The 17,738-nt window shown below is 39.2% G+C and overlaps 1 protein-coding gene across 1 annotated transcript in view; it reads left to right on the forward strand.

Moving 5' to 3' along the window:
• The window catches only part of ABI2 (abl-interactor 2), a 36,335-nt gene extending 18,940 nt beyond the window's left edge, over positions 1-17,395 (forward strand). The window contains exons 3-9 of the mRNA XM_009697371.1: positions 590-687; positions 1,452-1,598; positions 2,633-2,757; positions 6,495-6,653; positions 11,056-11,142; positions 11,468-11,641; positions 16,928-17,395. Of these exons, the coding sequence (XP_009695673.1) occupies positions 590-687; positions 1,452-1,598; positions 2,633-2,757; positions 6,495-6,653; positions 11,056-11,142; positions 11,468-11,641; positions 16,928-17,103 (966 nt within the window). The 3' untranslated portion in view covers positions 17,104-17,395. The remainder of the gene's footprint in view (positions 1-589; positions 688-1,451; positions 1,599-2,632; positions 2,758-6,494; positions 6,654-11,055; positions 11,143-11,467; positions 11,642-16,927) is intronic.
• The last annotated feature ends 343 nt before the right edge of the window (positions 17,396-17,738 follow it).

Here is a 17,738-nt window from a genome sequence, read left to right on the forward strand (position 1 = left end):
GGGGGAAAAAAGTACATATTTGTGTTTTTATCTATATAACTTTCTCTCTATGTTTATCTAGACATAAATAATATTTACAATAAATATTATCTTTAAAAGTTTTAATATCATAGTATGAAAACATTAAAACACTAGTGGATCATATTTGGAGATTACTTTGGCTTCTCCATATTTGTATGAATTACATTAAATTGTGCCGTATTAGATAAACTTTAGTATTTTTGAAGAGTATTCAAAACCATTTTTGCAAATTTACCATTCAGTAGTGCAAGCTGAAATAAAACTGCCTTTATCTCACAAGATGACTGGGAGGCTGTCGGTGATTTAATGTTTATGTGATAGCCTAAAGGCAAATTCACTTTTTGTATATACAATTTTTTTAAAAACCCTATGTAATAAAGAGTCCTTTGAGCGCAACTCTTGACTTCTAGCAGAGTGGAAATTGCATATGAAATGCATGGCCTCTCAGTTTTTTTGTTTGTTTAAACCTTCCCCTACTTAAGAGTTAACTGCTAAAGGCATCTCAGTGTCTCTCCCCCTAGAAGCTTAGCTTAGTGAAGGCCGTTTTTCTGCCCGTTCTTTCGTGCAGGTCAGCACACAGAATATGAAGATGGGTGGGCTGCCTCGTACAACGCCACCCACCCAGAAGCCACCAAGTCCACCAATGTCAGGAAAAGGAACTATTGGGTAAGTGCAGTTACTGAATGTGTAAATGACTTTGGTGAGCAAAAGGGAAGAAAGGGAAGATTCTTTCTTTTTCTGTAGTATAGGGGTTTTGTTTTGGTTTGGTTTTGTTTTAACCATTCACAAAGGTCAAGAGGTGTTATGTCTGCATCCTCTTATGCTGATCATGTCTTATATATCAGTTAGCACATTTCTGCCATAAGACAGTGTGCATCATCAGCCTTTCCCAACAGGAACCTCTTTATTGTTGCAGAACACTTACAACTACATGATTTAGAGTAAAAAGTCATTAACTGTATGGCTTTGACAGGTGGTGCTAAACACCTGGAAAATTAGTATGTGGCACTGTTCATTAATTAGTTGTGCTGTGTGTGATAAAAGTACTTTTCTGTTAAGTCTACAAACTTGACATTGACCTTAGGAAAATGTGTTATAACTGGGGTGAATGCTGTTTGTTGATATGTGATTATGTACACATATATATATACAGACCGTGGTGCTTTATCTTAAAACAAGATGTGGATTGCTTTTAAAACAAGAATAGGGTGTGCAACACAGAGTTTATTAGTAGGAAGATTGAAGTTTGTGACGAACATCCTTAATTGTTTTTTCTCATCCTATGGAGCAGATACTGCAAACTTGGAGAAAAACTTTTTTTTTAGCTCGCAGTAGTGATTAGTATGTAGCTATCGTTTAAAGAATGAAAAATCTTTGGTTTTGTCTGTATTATCTTAATTTGCTTCTGAAATATGCTTGTCCTTGTGTAGGCGTCACTCCCCCTATCGTACGTTGGAGCCGGTACGTCCTCCGGTGGTACCAAATGACTATGTGCCTAGCCCAACACGCAATATGGCTCCCTCTCAACAGAGCCCAGTTAGAACAGCTTCTGTGAATCAGAGGAATCGCACATACAGGTATTCAGTGTAGTCCTGTACAAAGTGTGGTTAGTATTGTATAAGCGTATGGACAAAAAAATGGTACGATAAACATCAAATCCATCTGTAGCTCTACAGTGAAGCTTGCTAATTCATGATACAGACTGGGAACGTCATTTGGCATGGCAAGAATGCGCTCTAATAAAACCAGAGTAGTGAATCATGTTAAGATTGTTCACTTAATCCCCTAGTTGCCTTAATTTTAGTGCTATCGCTTTAGTTACAGTACTTAATGAATTACTAAAATTGTGAAGTCTTTCAAGTAGGTAGATCATGATATATTTTACGAAATGCTTACAAAACTGGGAAAAGACCTTGTACACAACTTGCCTTCTGTGTGTTGAAGGACTATATAGTATACTTGTAGTTCACATTTTTGTTTGAACAGTCTTCGATGTTTATAGTTTGAGTAGCTGAAAAAGAGCATTATATTTTGAGGATACTGATAACTTCAAACACAGAATAAAACTGAACTGTATTACCAAAGGTTCTGCAGAAGGCTAGCCTTTTCTCTAGGATGATAAGAGTTTCATGATGTGACAAGTCTAAATACTTCCTTAGAAATCTTTACTTTTTAACCATCGTAAGTACTTGAGGATGGCTAAACTGATGGGCTTAAAATAAGAAAATTTGACTTTCCAGATTGCAGTAGTCTCATATGAAAACATATAAATCAGAGTCTAAACAGTCTACGTGTTTTATAAGTTATAAGAAAAATGTCTGTATTTGCTCAGTAGGGGTTTAACAATACTGGAATGATGTGCTTTGGAATAAGGTTCCCAAAGTGTTTCATTTTTGGGCAAGTTCACTAAGACTAACTGAAAAACCTGTTGTGTTGTAGTCAAAGTGAAGAGTTTTAGGAAAACTAAACTTTATACAGGTTTATATCATCCTTATTTCTTTTCTGTTGTTCCCTGTTACTTCTCTGAATTAGTAAGGTGCTATATAAGAGAGCTTATGTTTCAGCATGCACAGGAGCATATTCATACCTTGGGTTATTTTGTTTCTTACAGCAGCAGTGGGAGTAGTGGAGGAAGCCACCCAAGTAGTCGGAGCAGCAGTCGAGAGAACAGTGGAAGTGGAAGTGTGGGTGTTCCTATTGCTGTTCCCACACCATCTCCTCCCAGTGTCTATCCAGGTAAATGGAAACTTGCTGTTCCTCTTTCTGACTCAACATTAACCTTTAGCATTTGCGAGTCTCCTAAACCCCAAGAGAAGTCTCAAAGTTTGTTATCCAGAAACATGCAAGCCTTGAAAATTGCTTGCTATTGATAGTATGAGTTTGAATCGAGTAGTATCTTTTCTGCGAGTGTCTCATGTGCTCTAATGCTTCTTTTATATATTAACTTGTTTATCAGAATTTTTTGCCTGGCTGCCTGCATGTGACTACGTAAGACATGACACCTTTTTCAGTGGGCTGGGGGAAACTTCTCTCGTGTCCTTTTAAGCAAATAAATGTTTTTTCATTGGCTGTTCATGCAGATACATAGAAGCGTGTTTTTAGGAAATTAGATGAAAAGAGAGGCAGGCACAGAGTAAATCTTTAGTACATTAATGCAAGCCTAACTGAGTTGTCACAAAAAGACACTTGTTCAATGTAGTTGCCCCAGTGTTTCCAGAAAGAGGAAGTGATACTAGTACTCCTTTTTCCTTTGCTCACCCCTTTCAGTGAAGAAGAGCGTGTAGGTGGCTTGCAGTGTGATCTGAAATACATGATGCTTCTGAACCATAGAACTGGAAATTTTTGGCTTTCCTCTTCTCTATATTGTCTCATTTGTACAAAAGCTGAAGGCAGCCGTGCTACAGATCGAAGTGTAAATGACAAGGTGTAAAGATGTCTTTCAAAAGTAATGGCTTTTGGTGAAAAGTTCTGGGTTGTTCCCTTCAGACCTGGAAAGAAGTGGATTTGCTTGATGCTTATTTACTGTTTACATAGGAATGAACCGTTGTTTAACAGCTGCATTTTTCTCTCATCTCCTTGTGCATTCTAAAATACTATGCATCTAATAAATAGCTAACATTGAATAGCCAAAGGCTTTCTCTAATCCTTGCTAACATATCTCCTTATTAACTCCACCTCTTCCTCCTCTCTTCCCTTAGCCCCTGCTGGCTCGGCTGGCACTTCTCCCCTTCCTGCTACCTCTGCTCCTACCCCCACTCCTCCTGCTCCTGCTCCTGCCCCTTCCTCCGCTGCCCCAGATGCTGCTGCTGCTGCTGCAGGAGCTCAGCCCCTTGCTGATGGCTTCACCTCTCCAACTCCCCCTGCTGTTTCTTCCACACCCTCTACAGGTGAGTCTCTGCTCCAGCTGGTGGGCAGATGAACCCAGAGGTGATCACCATCCAAGGCTTTCCAAAGTTACTTCAGAAACAGCGAATTTTTTTAATTTTTTTTTCCAATTATAACTAGAAAATGTCTGCTAATACCTAACTGTAAGTTAATGGTTGTAGTAGACAATTCAAGGTGTGCTAGTTTTATAAACGGCAATCATATAATTTTACCATTTTCTTATTTTTACATTTATTTAATTATTTATTACATATAATTTTATTGTGGTTTGGTTACTGAGAATCTCATAGAATAATTATGTTTGGGGGGAACCAGCACTGATAGTTCTGGGTCTGATGATTCTCTTTCAGTAATGGAATAAAAAAATGTGCATCTAGCAAAGCATAATTTATATAACTTATCTCTTCAATGCTTTCAAATGACAAGTCTCCTTTCAATGAACTGATAAAAAGGGCAGTTTTTTTGTGTTCAATGTCAGAGAAAACAGTCAGGTTTTATAATGCAGAATAGTCCTAAAGCATTTTTTTTTAATAGGTGATACTTCTGGTGTATATAATAAAGCATAAAAAAGCTTTTTATGCTTATGAAATCACCCTACATTTTTCATTTTCTCATATGCTGAAGTTGCAGGATTTAGTACTTACTGACCATATCACTGTTCTGTGTCACCTTTTGATGAGGAGTTATACCTGCATTGTAAAGATCTCCTTTAGACAGCCAAATTCATACATTGCTTTGTTACTTTTCATATAGTGGAAGCTGATCACAATGGTCTGAATTGGTTTGTGTGTTTATTAGTGTTGGTCTCTCTTGGTAAGAATTTCACCAGGTACCAGAAGTATTCCTGAAATCTTATTTAGTTTAAGGTGCTGTGGCTCATATGAAATTAGAAAATACTTACACTAGAATCCATGACTATGACTAGAAGCTTCCGAACTCTGATGAATTTTGGTATCAGAAGATGATCCTGAAGTCTAAACTACTTTCATGTGTAGAAGATGAGCTGTGTCATATGGGGTCTCAGTCAGTTTTCCATTTTTGATGCACTGTCAGTATCCCAGTTCTTAAGTCATATTGCTTCTGTATTTTTGACAAATCAAAATTAAGGAGAGATTAATATTTTAATGGCTATAAATTCACATTCAGAATTCCATAAGAGAAATTTCAGGTTACTTACTATAAGATTTTTTTGTTTCCCTGTGCTATTAATGAGATTGCTTGCACAGCTTCTCCAAAACAAAGTATTTGAAGAGACTGGATCGTTTACCATTAATGAGGTTGTAGTTTTTGGTCCTTAAGGATCTCTCATCCCTGTTCCTTCTCTCTTCCCTTCTCTCCAATCACCACCAATTTCTACCAGTGCATTATGTAACAGGGAGACAGACACATTGGGAAGACACGTTCAGAAAAATATGAAAAAGCCTATATCCTAGGTGGATTGCTTCTTAACTGTTCTTCTTCCTCACCTGTAAAAAGTGCATTTTTGAGATGTATGTATCTGTACAAAGCAGGAGAAATGTGAATGTCTAGTTCATGCATTTGCTCTTAGAAGCAAGTAACAGAGCAAGCAACTTGCGTTTTATTTAGTGACCTAATGTTAAGTTCTGCAAAGCAATCAAAACGTAGTGGAGAACAATGCAGGTTTTAAAAAAACTGCACATTTATTTGTTCTGTTTCCCTGTTTACTTCCCTGCGTGCATGTCTCCTCAGCCACTGACCATCCCTTCTTCTCTTGTTTTCTTGCAAACTCTGAAATCTACCTCTAGCACGAATGGTAGAGGCAGAATAGTTAGGGAGGGTAATAACATGTATGGGTATAATAAATCCAGTTTACTGTTACATACAGTATATAAGGCAGAGAACTTTATGTGAGCACAGAAGATAGCTTAATGGTCTTGCTTCATTTATTGCTTGCTTAGATACCAGATCAATTACTTTTGTACAGGAAGTGATTGAAATGGAGAGCAAATTTCTAAGGAGTTGTTTCAATTGACAGCTTCCTGAAAGAGAGTCTTTGAGTATGATTTCATTTATTCCATCCTTCAAGAAGTTTCTAACATTTTCTTCTCCCCAGAGGATTCTCTGCGCTTTTTCTGAACAGCACTAAGATAGTTAGTATTGCGTTTTTCATTTGTAGAAGTTAACAGCTTTGAATCTTGGAAATGGCATACGGTTGGTTTGTATGTATATGTTGCTTAATTACTGGACTGTGAAATGTTATTTTTTTGCAGGTTTATAAATAACTAAATTTGAAAGAAGTTACTTTAATACATTATATAAAATGGATAACTGGGAATTATTCTCTTTTATTTTGAAGCATTGTAGCTTAGATACCTTTGTATTTTCATTTGCAAGCAGTGCTGAGTACAGGCAGTTGGGAGGGTTGTTTTTTGTGTTGCTATTGAGACATCCAGTGTCTTGCCAGTCTGGCAGCTGAACTGGCTGACTGCTCCTAGGATGCAGACTGTCTTGAAAAAAAGAAAAAAACAACAAACCAAAGCTTTTCCAAACCTTTGAATCTTGAATGCAGATACACAAAGGCAGGCATCATTTTTCTTTTTGCTAATACATTTCTCTTTCTAACCTAGGTCACCCAGTTCAGTTCTACAGCATGAACAGGCCTGCATCTCGACACACCCCCCCAACAATAGGGGGATCTTTGCCATATCGGCGTCCTCCTTCGATCACATCACAGACAAGCCTGCAGAACCAGATGAACGGAGGACCATTTTATAACCAGAACCCAGGTAAGAAAGTTTTTCTGCTCTGTTGAATTCAACACAGTGGTGAATGGAGTGGCCTTCAGATCTCTGAAATCTTCTGTTCTGTCTGTTGCAGATCTTGCAGTTAGTCTCAGGTAACTTCCAGTAGGTTGCTGGTAGCCATGCCAAAGCTGCAATCCAAGTACAGAGGGTTCAGCTTCCATTATGGCAAGCAGCTTAAAACAATACTGGCTTTATTGCTAAATAAATTACTTTGGATCTCACAGTCCCTATTAGACAAGCTTTAGTCCCTTACTACACCATGTGTCATGTATCTGCTTTGGTGTGGGATGAGTAATTGATTTTGCACCAAGACACTGATTCTTCATTAATCAGTCTTTATCTTGTATGCTTTTTCCTTCTGATTAATGGACAGTTCAAGAAATTGCACTTGTTATACAAGGGTAAGCATTAGACACCTTAGAGACATCAGTGGTGTTTGGTATGGGATGCAAGGGAGCTGTGTCATCTGCTAAGACCACAGGTGATGTTCTTTTAACAGGCGACCTGTCTTTAAAAGCAGGATGAGATATTAACAAGGAGCAGCATGTCCTGTGTGTCAGGAAGAACGCAGTAGCTTTTCATCTAAGGAGTCATTTTCACTGTGCTTCGGATGCAACGTGAAGGTTTTGATACCAGAGTAAGGGAAACTTTCTGTTTTAACAAAGCTACAGAAAGATGCAGGGGACATACTGAAGGTTCGTTGTTAGGAAATGCCCTATTACCAGCAAGACCGAATGTTGACTTGCAAGCACTGCAGTGTGTTTGTGTTTTGTGGTTACTGTGGTGGTGGGTTTTGGTGTCGTTTTTGTTGTTGTTGTTGTTGGTTTTTTTTAATTAAGCATTGAACTTGGAATTAGATCACATGCTGCAATCTGCATTTAAGGGATTTGATCAGGTTCAAATATTGCTGCTTGTAAGCTACCCTGCAAAGAGATGTGTGTGCTTGAGAAGGAAATGGATGGTCCTGCTGTGAGGACAGGCAGGTGGAGGAGGTTGTACGACTAAATTGTAACCCAGTTGCCTGAAATATGTGGGTTTTGTTAAGCACATTATGTACATAGTGAAGGCTGAAGGGGAGTAGGCAAGAAGAGTAACAGCAACAAAAGAAACCTTTCAGGATTACCTTTGCAGCAAAGAGGGTTTCCATTATGTCCAGAGAATTTCTGACAACTGCTGTGCATTTCTGCTTTAGCAAAGGGATAATTCTGGGCAAGTTACCATTGCATTATTAATAGGTAATCATAGAAGATTCCAAATAGACTTTAAATAAGTTACGTAATCACAATTCAGTCTGTGTACCCCAAAAGAAGATATAGTGATTATGGTGATTAGTCATTTGAGCTGTAAATAGTCACTTGAGCTGTAAATGGCAAACAAAATACTTCAGTTATACTGGCATACTTGATACAACATAAATAAGCAGTTGTTGTAAGAGACTTTTTTTCTATACCTAGCAGAACACAGAATTTATTAGCTTTGCAATTATACGAAACCAAATTTTTTGCCTGTACCTTGAAAGGAGAGGATGCTCAAGCATGCATAATTGATGAAGGCCCTAAGAACAGAGGGACTGTTGTGTTTGTAAGAAGCAGGGTTAGTAGTGATGAGACAGGGACCACAATTGCTTCTCAGCATTCCTTGAAGAGAGGGAGAAAACAAATTCAAGAGGTGAAAAAGAGGCAGAAGAGTGTGCCATCTATGGCTTGTTGTTCTTTGCAGGCTGTTTGGCAACAAAGCAGTACTGTTTTTTCCACTTCCATCTTTTAGTATGTTGGCGTAGTCATTTTTGTTCATTCACTTCAGGAGGAGGATGAAAGATACTTGCATTGCTCTGTTCTTTTGAATGCCACTTCTAAGACAGTATAATTTCTCTACTTCATGGTGAGACCTTTTTAACAACTGAAAAGAAAATACTAAGAAATGCAGACCCTAAATGATCTCAGCATATGTCTGTCCCAAAGCCATTCTTGCCAGCCATGCCACCTAACAAGTGTTTCAACTTTGCAACCTTAGATACCAGTAGCTAAGCAGTATAGAGCTCAGCACAGGCTAAAAACCTTGTGGGAGAAACTGGTCAAGTATTGAGATGGTGGTCTGTGCTACACACAGTTTGTACAACTGAATTCTTACCAAGCTGAAGCAATCTAGTGGAAGGTGCTCTTGAGCATTTCTGAGTTTATCTTCACGGTTGCTGTAAATTAACTCTTCATCTACCAATGGTCTATATGGAAGGAAGCTGGGAGGGAACGTTTAAGCTGGTGTTTGTCTCATCTTTTGAGGCAGCAGAGGTACAGTAAAGGTCTTCTGATGCATTTTATAAACAAAGACATTATTAATAAAATACTTACTGTATAGGCTCCTAAAGGTCAAAACTAGCTTAGTCATTTATATCATATAGAGACCATATAATATGATAGTCCCTGCACTATGCATAGGCTGAAGCACAAACCAAATGGTTAAGATAAACAATGAACGATGTCAGCTAGTTTTAGCATCAACATTTTGATTAAACTACACAACCCAAACTAAACTAAGGATTTTTTTTTTTTTGTAATTGCTTGGAGTGCTTGTCTAGAGTGATTTATTTTTCTACGTGGAAAGCCTCATTATTTCTTTCAAAAAAATAAATACAGCACACAAAGTACACTGAAGGGATGTAGGAAACTGAGGCTAGTCTCATGTGATAGATATGAGTTGTATGAATCCATATGACGTTGAATAGAGGAAACATTTTGAAACTGAACATTTTTATAGCATATATAGTTAAAAAGGCAGGGACTTCATAGTTGCACAAGAATGCTGAATTTGTGAATATTACTGCATTTCAGTAGGACTTCAAATTCAACTTCCCTTTTCCTGCTTTGAAAAAATGCAAGACCGAATGTTTTTCCAGGTACTGTGGTTCCACTTGAAGGAATAAATACTCTCAGATGTCACATCATTCAAGTCAAAGAAGCTGTAATTAGAAATGTATTTCAGTTTTTCCCAAGAAACATCAATTAAATGGTGAGATAATGGAGCTTGCTTTATATGGAGGTACAAGGATAGTTTTGCAACAAAAAGGATGGTTGCTTTGTTGTGTTTTTTTGTTTTTGTTTGGGGTATGTGGTTGTGAAAGGAATGTGAATGTGAGTGACAGAAGAAATTCAAAGCACTTTAGATAATAGTTACTGAAATAAGCAAACAGAAGAAATTTGACACATTAATTTTAAATGCCCTGGAGTTATTTTCATTTGCTATGACGATGTGAATTAATTCTGAAAAATACTACATCATACCTGGCAATTTTTTAACCAGCTCTAGAATTAGTCTGAAATTTATTTAGTTCTATTCTGCAAGCTAAATATAGGTACTGGTCCATGAAGTGTAGACCTTCTTGACTCATTCTTTTGGACATGACTAAATGTTTTTGTATTCCACTACTAACAAGAAAATTGTTTAGTTGTGCTTTTCCTGAGGTGTGCTTTCTGAAAAATAATCTCATAACTTGCTTAAAGAATATCACTGTATTACTCTTGCAAAGTGATATTAAAACTAGATAAAACTAGTTAACTGTTTTTTCTAACTTAACTAGATAACTGAAACTTTCATTCCTGGCTTAAACCACAGTTCAGCGTTATAACATTTGCAACTGTCTGAGAGTATCTTCTTTAAATGTGAATTCACGTCTTGTACAAAGACAGCTCTTTTGGTGGCAGTAAAAGGGCTGTTCAGAGTTCAGTGCAGTGGTCTGCAAAATCAGGTGGGAAGGAAACAAGGCAGCACATCTGGAATAGGCCCTGCTGTTTGGCAGCAGCACAGTGTGCGCTGTTCTACCAATAAGGTCAGAAGTCCCGTGTCTTCCAAGTACGCTCAGTTCTCAAAAGTGTCTTTTTCTGTTTTGCCTAACGTAACTGCCTCATTTGATGGGTTTTTTGGCCTACGTTTTGGAGAAAACTAGTTATATCCATTTTTGTTACTAAGGATTCCTGGATGCTGTTACAGAATTCACCTCTATAAATATCAGTTTGGTCTGAAAGGTGGAGGATTATAGGTAGAGAATCCTCTGGATATATTTGTTAGTTAGGTCTGTTCATAAAGTGCTATATTGCTGTAGTAATAAACTTCAACTAAGGGAATCTCATTGTGAGATCAGAAAAATACTTCAGCATGGATTCTGAATCTTATGAAAAAGAGCTGGGTTGGAAATTTTAAAAATCCTTGAGGTAAGGATTAGGAATATGCTTAAACCACCTGAGCCATTTTTCTTTGAATGTCAGCTTTTTTATCTTAGCTTCTTGGCAGACTGCTGCACTATCTTGAGTGGGGATGATGTCTACTTTCCTGTTTGCTGCTTTGTTGTGTTTCTAACTGAATGCCTCTCTCTTTTTAATTTCTGTGGCAGCATCCCTTGCTCCTCCTCCCCCCTCCATCCTACAGGTAACTCCACAGTTACCGCTAATGGGATTTGTGGCCAGAGTTCAAGAAAACAGTAAGTTTGCGGCTTCCTTGTGCTATGATTTATTACTGGATGTGGCTTTTGTTTAGAGTGGGTGAAAGATTTGCCTGTATATAGCCAGAATTCTGACTTCTCTACTGCCTCTGCAAGTTTGTCTGAAATTGTGAAGGGAGGGAAAAGGAAATAATTTTAGTGGAGGAACCTGATCCTTCCTTCTCTGAATTTTATTGTCTCCAGTGTATTTCCACAAGTTCTAACTACTGCTCCCAGTGCGACTAATTGGGATAGGGAGTATTACTTCAATCTGCTGCCATGGTTCTAGAGACATTTTTGTGGTTATACTACTGCTTATTTTCAGTTTCAGATACTCCTCCCCCGCCACCGCCTGTGGATGAACCAGCGTTTGATGAATCTCCACCTCCACCTCCACCTCCAGAGGATTATGAGGAGGAGGAAGCAGCTGTGGTGGAGTACAGTGATCCATATGCTGAGGAGGACCCTCCTTGGGCACCAAGGACCTACTTAGAAAAGGGTAGGTTTAGAGCTGGTAGAGATGGTAGGGTCATGTTTGTAACAACATTTTGTATAAGCTTTGGATGTGGAGTCTGCCAAGACTGCTTCGTAGCCAGTATTTGGTGTTGTGGTAGAGGTACTCCTCCAAATGGCAACTTAACGGAAGTTGAGCTACTCAGTCTGACTCTTTCACCCTTTTCTCCACAAAGGGAGGGTAATGGTTAGCTGGCTAATTACATATTTTTTTTAAATCCTCTGTAATCTACTTAAGACTCACCTTTCAGTAGTCTGCTTAATCCTAATAATCAAACTCAGATGAGGTCAAAAATGAATGAATCAGTGCTGCAATTGCACTTGAACTTTGAATGTATGGGTGCATCCGGAGAAATGCTGCAATGCGTGTTTGGGGCTCTGGAAGCTGCGATGCTGCACCAGTGTGGGGCCATGCTAAGCTAAAAAGTGCCGAGTCGGTGTAGGACTGACTAACTGAGGCATTGCTGCATGGCTGCGTCTAGATGTCTTCCAGTTCTGAAATAGGTGTGTGGAAACATGCTGGAGTAAAACTACAGGTAAAATAAACTGAGTAGGTAAATGGCTTAGAGGCACTTGAATATGAAAAAATCTACAGCCTGGTGTTCTCCTGTGAAACAAGGTCATGTACCTCTTAGTAAAGGGTGATACAAAATCTAATGTGGCAAAGCAACGAAGCGTCTTAGCTGAGTGACTGTTAGACACATTCAGTCTGCATCAGGGAAAAAAAATTCAAGAATGCCACAAAGATAAACCCAGTGCAGGACTTGAGGGAAGGAAAAAAAAAAGAAAAAGAAGATGGAAAAGGCACTTTCTGCCAACCTCAACTCAAAGAAAATCCTGCTATTCCTGAGGGAGGTGGAGGAACATGTGGGAATGTTTTTGTTATTCCCCCACCCTCCATGTAGCTGGTGTGAAGTGTTTAGTGCAAGGAGTACCCAGGTTTTGCTGACAAGCGAAGATCATTTGTCAGACAAAGTGGCTGACTTGCTTTATCTGTTGACCTCTCCGCACCCCTGACTGACAGCAAGCATCACTGTTACTCTGCTGATGCACACAGGCTCTTAGTTTGATTAAAAGTTGCTTCAGCTTATCCTTGTTGGGGAAGCTTATTTCCATGAGGGAGGACAGGGAAAAAAGGGATCTTGTATACAAAGGACTCTTCTTGCTGTGCAGTTTGGAGGGTATTCCTGATTATTGATGTTAGTTACCTGGCTTCACGAAATGAGCTGGTGGGTGGGGTGGGGTTCCTGATGTAGCATTTCTTTCTTTGGGGGAGGATTTCAGATTTCTTCAGATTGGGACCATTTCAGCAAATACTGGATGTGCTACATTACTTAATGAACTCCTCCTTATCAGGCAGGTCTGAGAATGCACAGTATCTGCTCAGTTTCATTGTGGTTGATGTGTTTTGGGCTGGATGGAGATTGCATGCATGTTACTTTTTGACAGGAGTGTGAGTCTCAAGATTTTTTTTTTCTATTTTTCCAGGCATAAGACACTCTTTAGCCTAATTCGACATTCATATCATTACCTTTGTTATGTTTCTGTTATTCCTGCCACCTGGCCCTCAGCAAATTCTCAGTGGCATTTCAGCTAGGAGCAAAAGAGACAAAAGAGGACCCTGATGTGCATTGCCTGTTTATGGTGTTTCATACTAATACAAGGCGGGGGGTTGGGGGTGGTGTGGTGTGTTTGTGGGGAAGAGAAGCCCCAAAATCATCTGGTATGTGGCCTGGGGAAACAACTTTTTATTTGAAGAAATAATGACATTTGAATTATAGTATGTTGTTCTGATCTACTTTTCTATGTGAGTTCTATGAGCTCATGAACTAAAATAATTTATATAGGTGCATATATGCACAGATCTGTTCCATCTCAGCAGGCAGTCCAAACACTTGTAGTTTGATATTTACAGGGAAAAGCATGTGGGATAGCAAAACTGTAATGGGAATCTTTAAAGATAAGTTGGAGAAAGTCAGGCTTTTAGTCAGAACATTTTTCCTGCAGAAAAGCAAAAGTATAGGAACCCAAACATTCTGTCATATTGATGTAGAGTCCCATGAAAAAACATAATTTTGATCTTTATTTTGAAAACTAGATGACCAAAACATCTAAAAGTTTGGTCTGTTCTTAGAAACACTTATAAAAGTAATAAAAAATTAAAGTGCTTACAATGTGTGAAGAACTGTTCAACAGTAGTTTTAGGATACCAGAAAAAATGAGATATTGACATAGGTGTGGATTGTGCTGTAGTTATATGAATAGCTCTGCTTATATTCAGCCCGTGTCTTGAGATTTGACTGCTTTGCTGGAGTTGGAAGAGAAGTGCTTGGCTGTGATTCCTTTTTTTTTTTTTTTTTTCCTGTAGCAAACAAGCTTTAAAGTTAATGAAAAGCCCCATGCTAAAAGGACTTTCATACTCAAAGAATGTGTATGCTTATCCTGCTGTGAACTAATAATGCTTTATCTTCTGCAAAATAATTATTCCTATGGCAACTCCTTAAGTTCCTATAAACAGTATTCTGTGCCACATGATTCAAAGCAGACAAAACTGATGGAAGGAAATGGCTGTTCAAACACTATTACCCCCAACACATAGAGTAGCAATTCCTAGGACTTGTGCTTGTTCTTTTGGTATGCCTGTTCACTTATTTATGTTCAGGTGAAAGCATTTCTAATAGGATTAGTGTAGATAACCTTTGCAAAAGTGAGAATGTAGAAGCTGGGACGCCAAGGAGGTGTCAAATACAGAGGGTTGCAATATATTGACATGAGATTCAGTGTGATCCTGTTCTGTAAAGGAATCATGCAGTGTGGGAGGTATATTTAACATTAAGACATGATCTAACCTATGGCTGAGGAAGGAAGTGAATACCAGATCCATTTTGAACAGATGGAGAAACTGTTAGGGTACAGTTACTGGGGATGTTGAACTTCGGGACGCTACCCCATGGCTGTAACGTCCAGGAAGGCGCGCTGCAGTTTTCCGTTGAGCTGTGTGTCTGGGTGCATGGCATGAAAAGGTAAGAAAATGTCCCAGTTTTGCAAATCAGATGAACAGAAATGGGTATCCAGACAGAAAAATTGCCCTCATACCACAAAGAGAAAGTGTGTGGTCACATCTATCAGATTTCAGTTGGATAATCAATTTGGCCTACGTTGTGGTCAGTTTGATGTACCAGAGTTCAGCCAAACTCTGTGTAATTGTTGAAGCAGCAAAGATCACCGATTGGAAGAATATCAACCTAAATGAGTAATTCTGTTTTTCATATCTGCATTGAAACGTGTTCAGATAGAAACTAAAAGAGGTCCTGGCTCAGTCTCGCAGGGAAGGATGCCACCTCCTGAGTCAGTATTGCTGCATCCTGTCTCATCTGGAGCCTTTTTTGCAGTGCTGGCCTGGGCTCCTGGTAACTCGTGGTGTGCGACAAGCTCACAGCTTGAACTGGTGGGACAGAAGGATTAAACAGACTTTTAGAGAGATTGCCAGTACAAAAGTTAACATGCAGGAGGAAGCAATGGTGATGTAAAAACAAAACCAGGCTTCAGGTAGTTTTATAAGAGGCTTAACAAGTAGCGAGTTTTCAGCACAGACTTAGGGAAGAGTTTTCTACTTGTGATCATGAAATAATGGATCCATTCAGTATCAGAAGGGACTAGAGTACACTCAAAAATGAGAAGGAAAGGAATTGGAAGTTACCATGATACTTGGATTATTATCGAGAGAATAAAGAACAGCAGCACAGTGACTCTGAAGAAACGTTTTAAAATTAAAAGGTATAGAAAGTAGTTTAAAAGGAATTTTGAAGGACTTTAATTGAATCTATCATGTGTTCATATAGTGACTTCTGTTTTTCAAACTAAAAATGTACTCAGGTCTCCATTTGCGTTTTGTTTCCTTAGAATGATATGCCTAAAACTATTTAGAATGAGTTACTTAAAAACTGTCCTGGCCTAAGTGTAGAGCCAGCAACATGCGTTTTTTAAAAATGCTCTGGTCAAATGATACAAATCTCCTGTTTGGGAGATTTATTTAAAAAAACAAAGAAACAAACCAAATCCAAAAACCCCCAAACCCAAACCTCTGTACATACTCTGATTCTCCACCGGGATTGATTTGTATATTTTACTTTATAATCTCCTCAGGATCCAGGTTTCCCTAATAAATATTTGTATTGATTCCTCTGCTCCCTCAAAAGGAAATGACCTCTTTTCTTTTGAAAAGAACGATGAGTTTAGTAGGACTCTTGGACACTGTGCTCATGAACACATGTTGGTATTTTTTTTCTCCTTGCTTTAGGTCAGAGTATCTTCCCTTCTGTCCCCAGTACAAGATTTTAGGGCCCTTGTCCAATATCCATTTTGTTTCAATGGCAGCAGTGCATGTTTCATTGCCAAGTGCTCAAAGCAGTGACTGATGCTATTTGTTAAAGTATTCCGAGTCTGGCATCACTAATTTTCTGTATGGAACACATAATGATAGAACTGAGAATGGAAAAACATACCAAGTTGATGTCTATTTTCTGCCATTTCAGGACAATGCTCTCTTTTAATATTTGCCAGTGCTTTGTCCAATTTCTTTGACTTTCCTAACAGTGTTTTGTGCCTTCTGTAAAATATTCTGCAGCTGTAAGAAAAATGTCCTGATAGAGTAGGCACACATTTTGTTTCAGAGAACCACCTTACTTCTTCCTAGCTCCTAACTGGGATTCACTCACCTTGGCACTGTATACCTGGGAGTGACTTCTAGCTACTGGGACTGCACATACACATTTTACACATTTAAATGTGGAGGAAGCTAAGATAGATGGAAGTCTGGGACATTAGCCTCGGCTCATTCTAACTGTGATCTGAAGAGAGCTCTTATTACTCTCCCTCTTCCATGGTTTTCTGCTGTTGTGCAGAGATCTGGTGTAGTACATACATGAATCTTGGAGTAGGTCTGAGTAGTCATAGCCATGGGGAGTTACATACACCTCCTCCTATCATTCCACACAAAAAGTTTATCACATAATTGTAAATGTTTCCTCTGATGGATCTGGAAAGAGTAAGAACAGAAGAGTTAAAGTAATCCTGGCTCATGTGCTTCAAAGCACGAGCGCTTACAAAAAGGGTGAGAAGAAACTGCCCCTCTCAGCAGGTCATTTTGCACACAGAGGTGAGGCAGTGCAGTTCTCTGAGATTGCCTTGAATGTGGAGAACTTTGTACTGGGTAAGTTGATTTTCCTCCTCCTTGTACCTCTCCTAACAGTCACGCTCTGTTCTTTCCTAGTGGTGGCGATCTATGACTACACGAAAGACAAAGAAGATGAGCTCTCATTTCAGGAAGGTGCCATCATTTACGTCATCAAGAAAAATGACGACGGCTGGTATGAGGGGGTCATGAATGGAGTGACGGGGCTCTTCCCAGGGAACTATGTGGAGTCGATCATGCATTACTCGGAGTGAAGACTAGAGGACAGAACGCTGCATCTCCTGCTGCAGGAGCTGTCAGGGTTTCCCAGATCTCCACCAGCCTCTGGGGCCCCATCCAGGATAACTGAATGAAGGATAATTGTAACAACCACTCTTTTGGGTTTGTTTTTTTGGTTTTTGTTTTGTTTCCCTCCCCCACCCCCCCATTATAAAACAATAGTGATTTGAGTTGTATGAACAAATGGCTCTTCCAGCTGCCAGCAGAGGCTGTCCTGGGCCATCTGACATTGAATTAAGCTGACCCATTCAGATGTAACGAACTTGTTGAGTAGCTGATACTTCACTCGAATTCTGACTTCTTCTGACAGCCTTTGGGATCTGTCTCAGGAATCCTGTGTGCCCTCGTGGTACTACCCTTGGCAGCAGTGCCTGGCGCTTGCGATGTCCTGGATACTTGCGGTGAAGGGTTACTGGCCAGTGGACATCCCTCCTGTTTCTACACTACACTCCCCTGCAGCTGCAAGAACAGTCGTGTGCTAGGAAACACTACACAGAGCCATTCCTGTAACTGACTTCCAGATAGTTGGATACATCTTTAGCATAAACACTTCTGCAGCTGCTCTGCACATGTAGTCTGACACGGGGGCACACAGAGCTGGCTTTCATTC

The sequence above is a fragment of the Cariama cristata genome, unplaced genomic scaffold (genome assembly GCF_000690535.1).
Source record: "Cariama cristata isolate BGI_N322 unplaced genomic scaffold, ASM69053v1 scaffold13383, whole genome shotgun sequence".
NCBI lineage: Eukaryota > Metazoa > Chordata > Aves > Cariamiformes > Cariamidae > Cariama > Cariama cristata.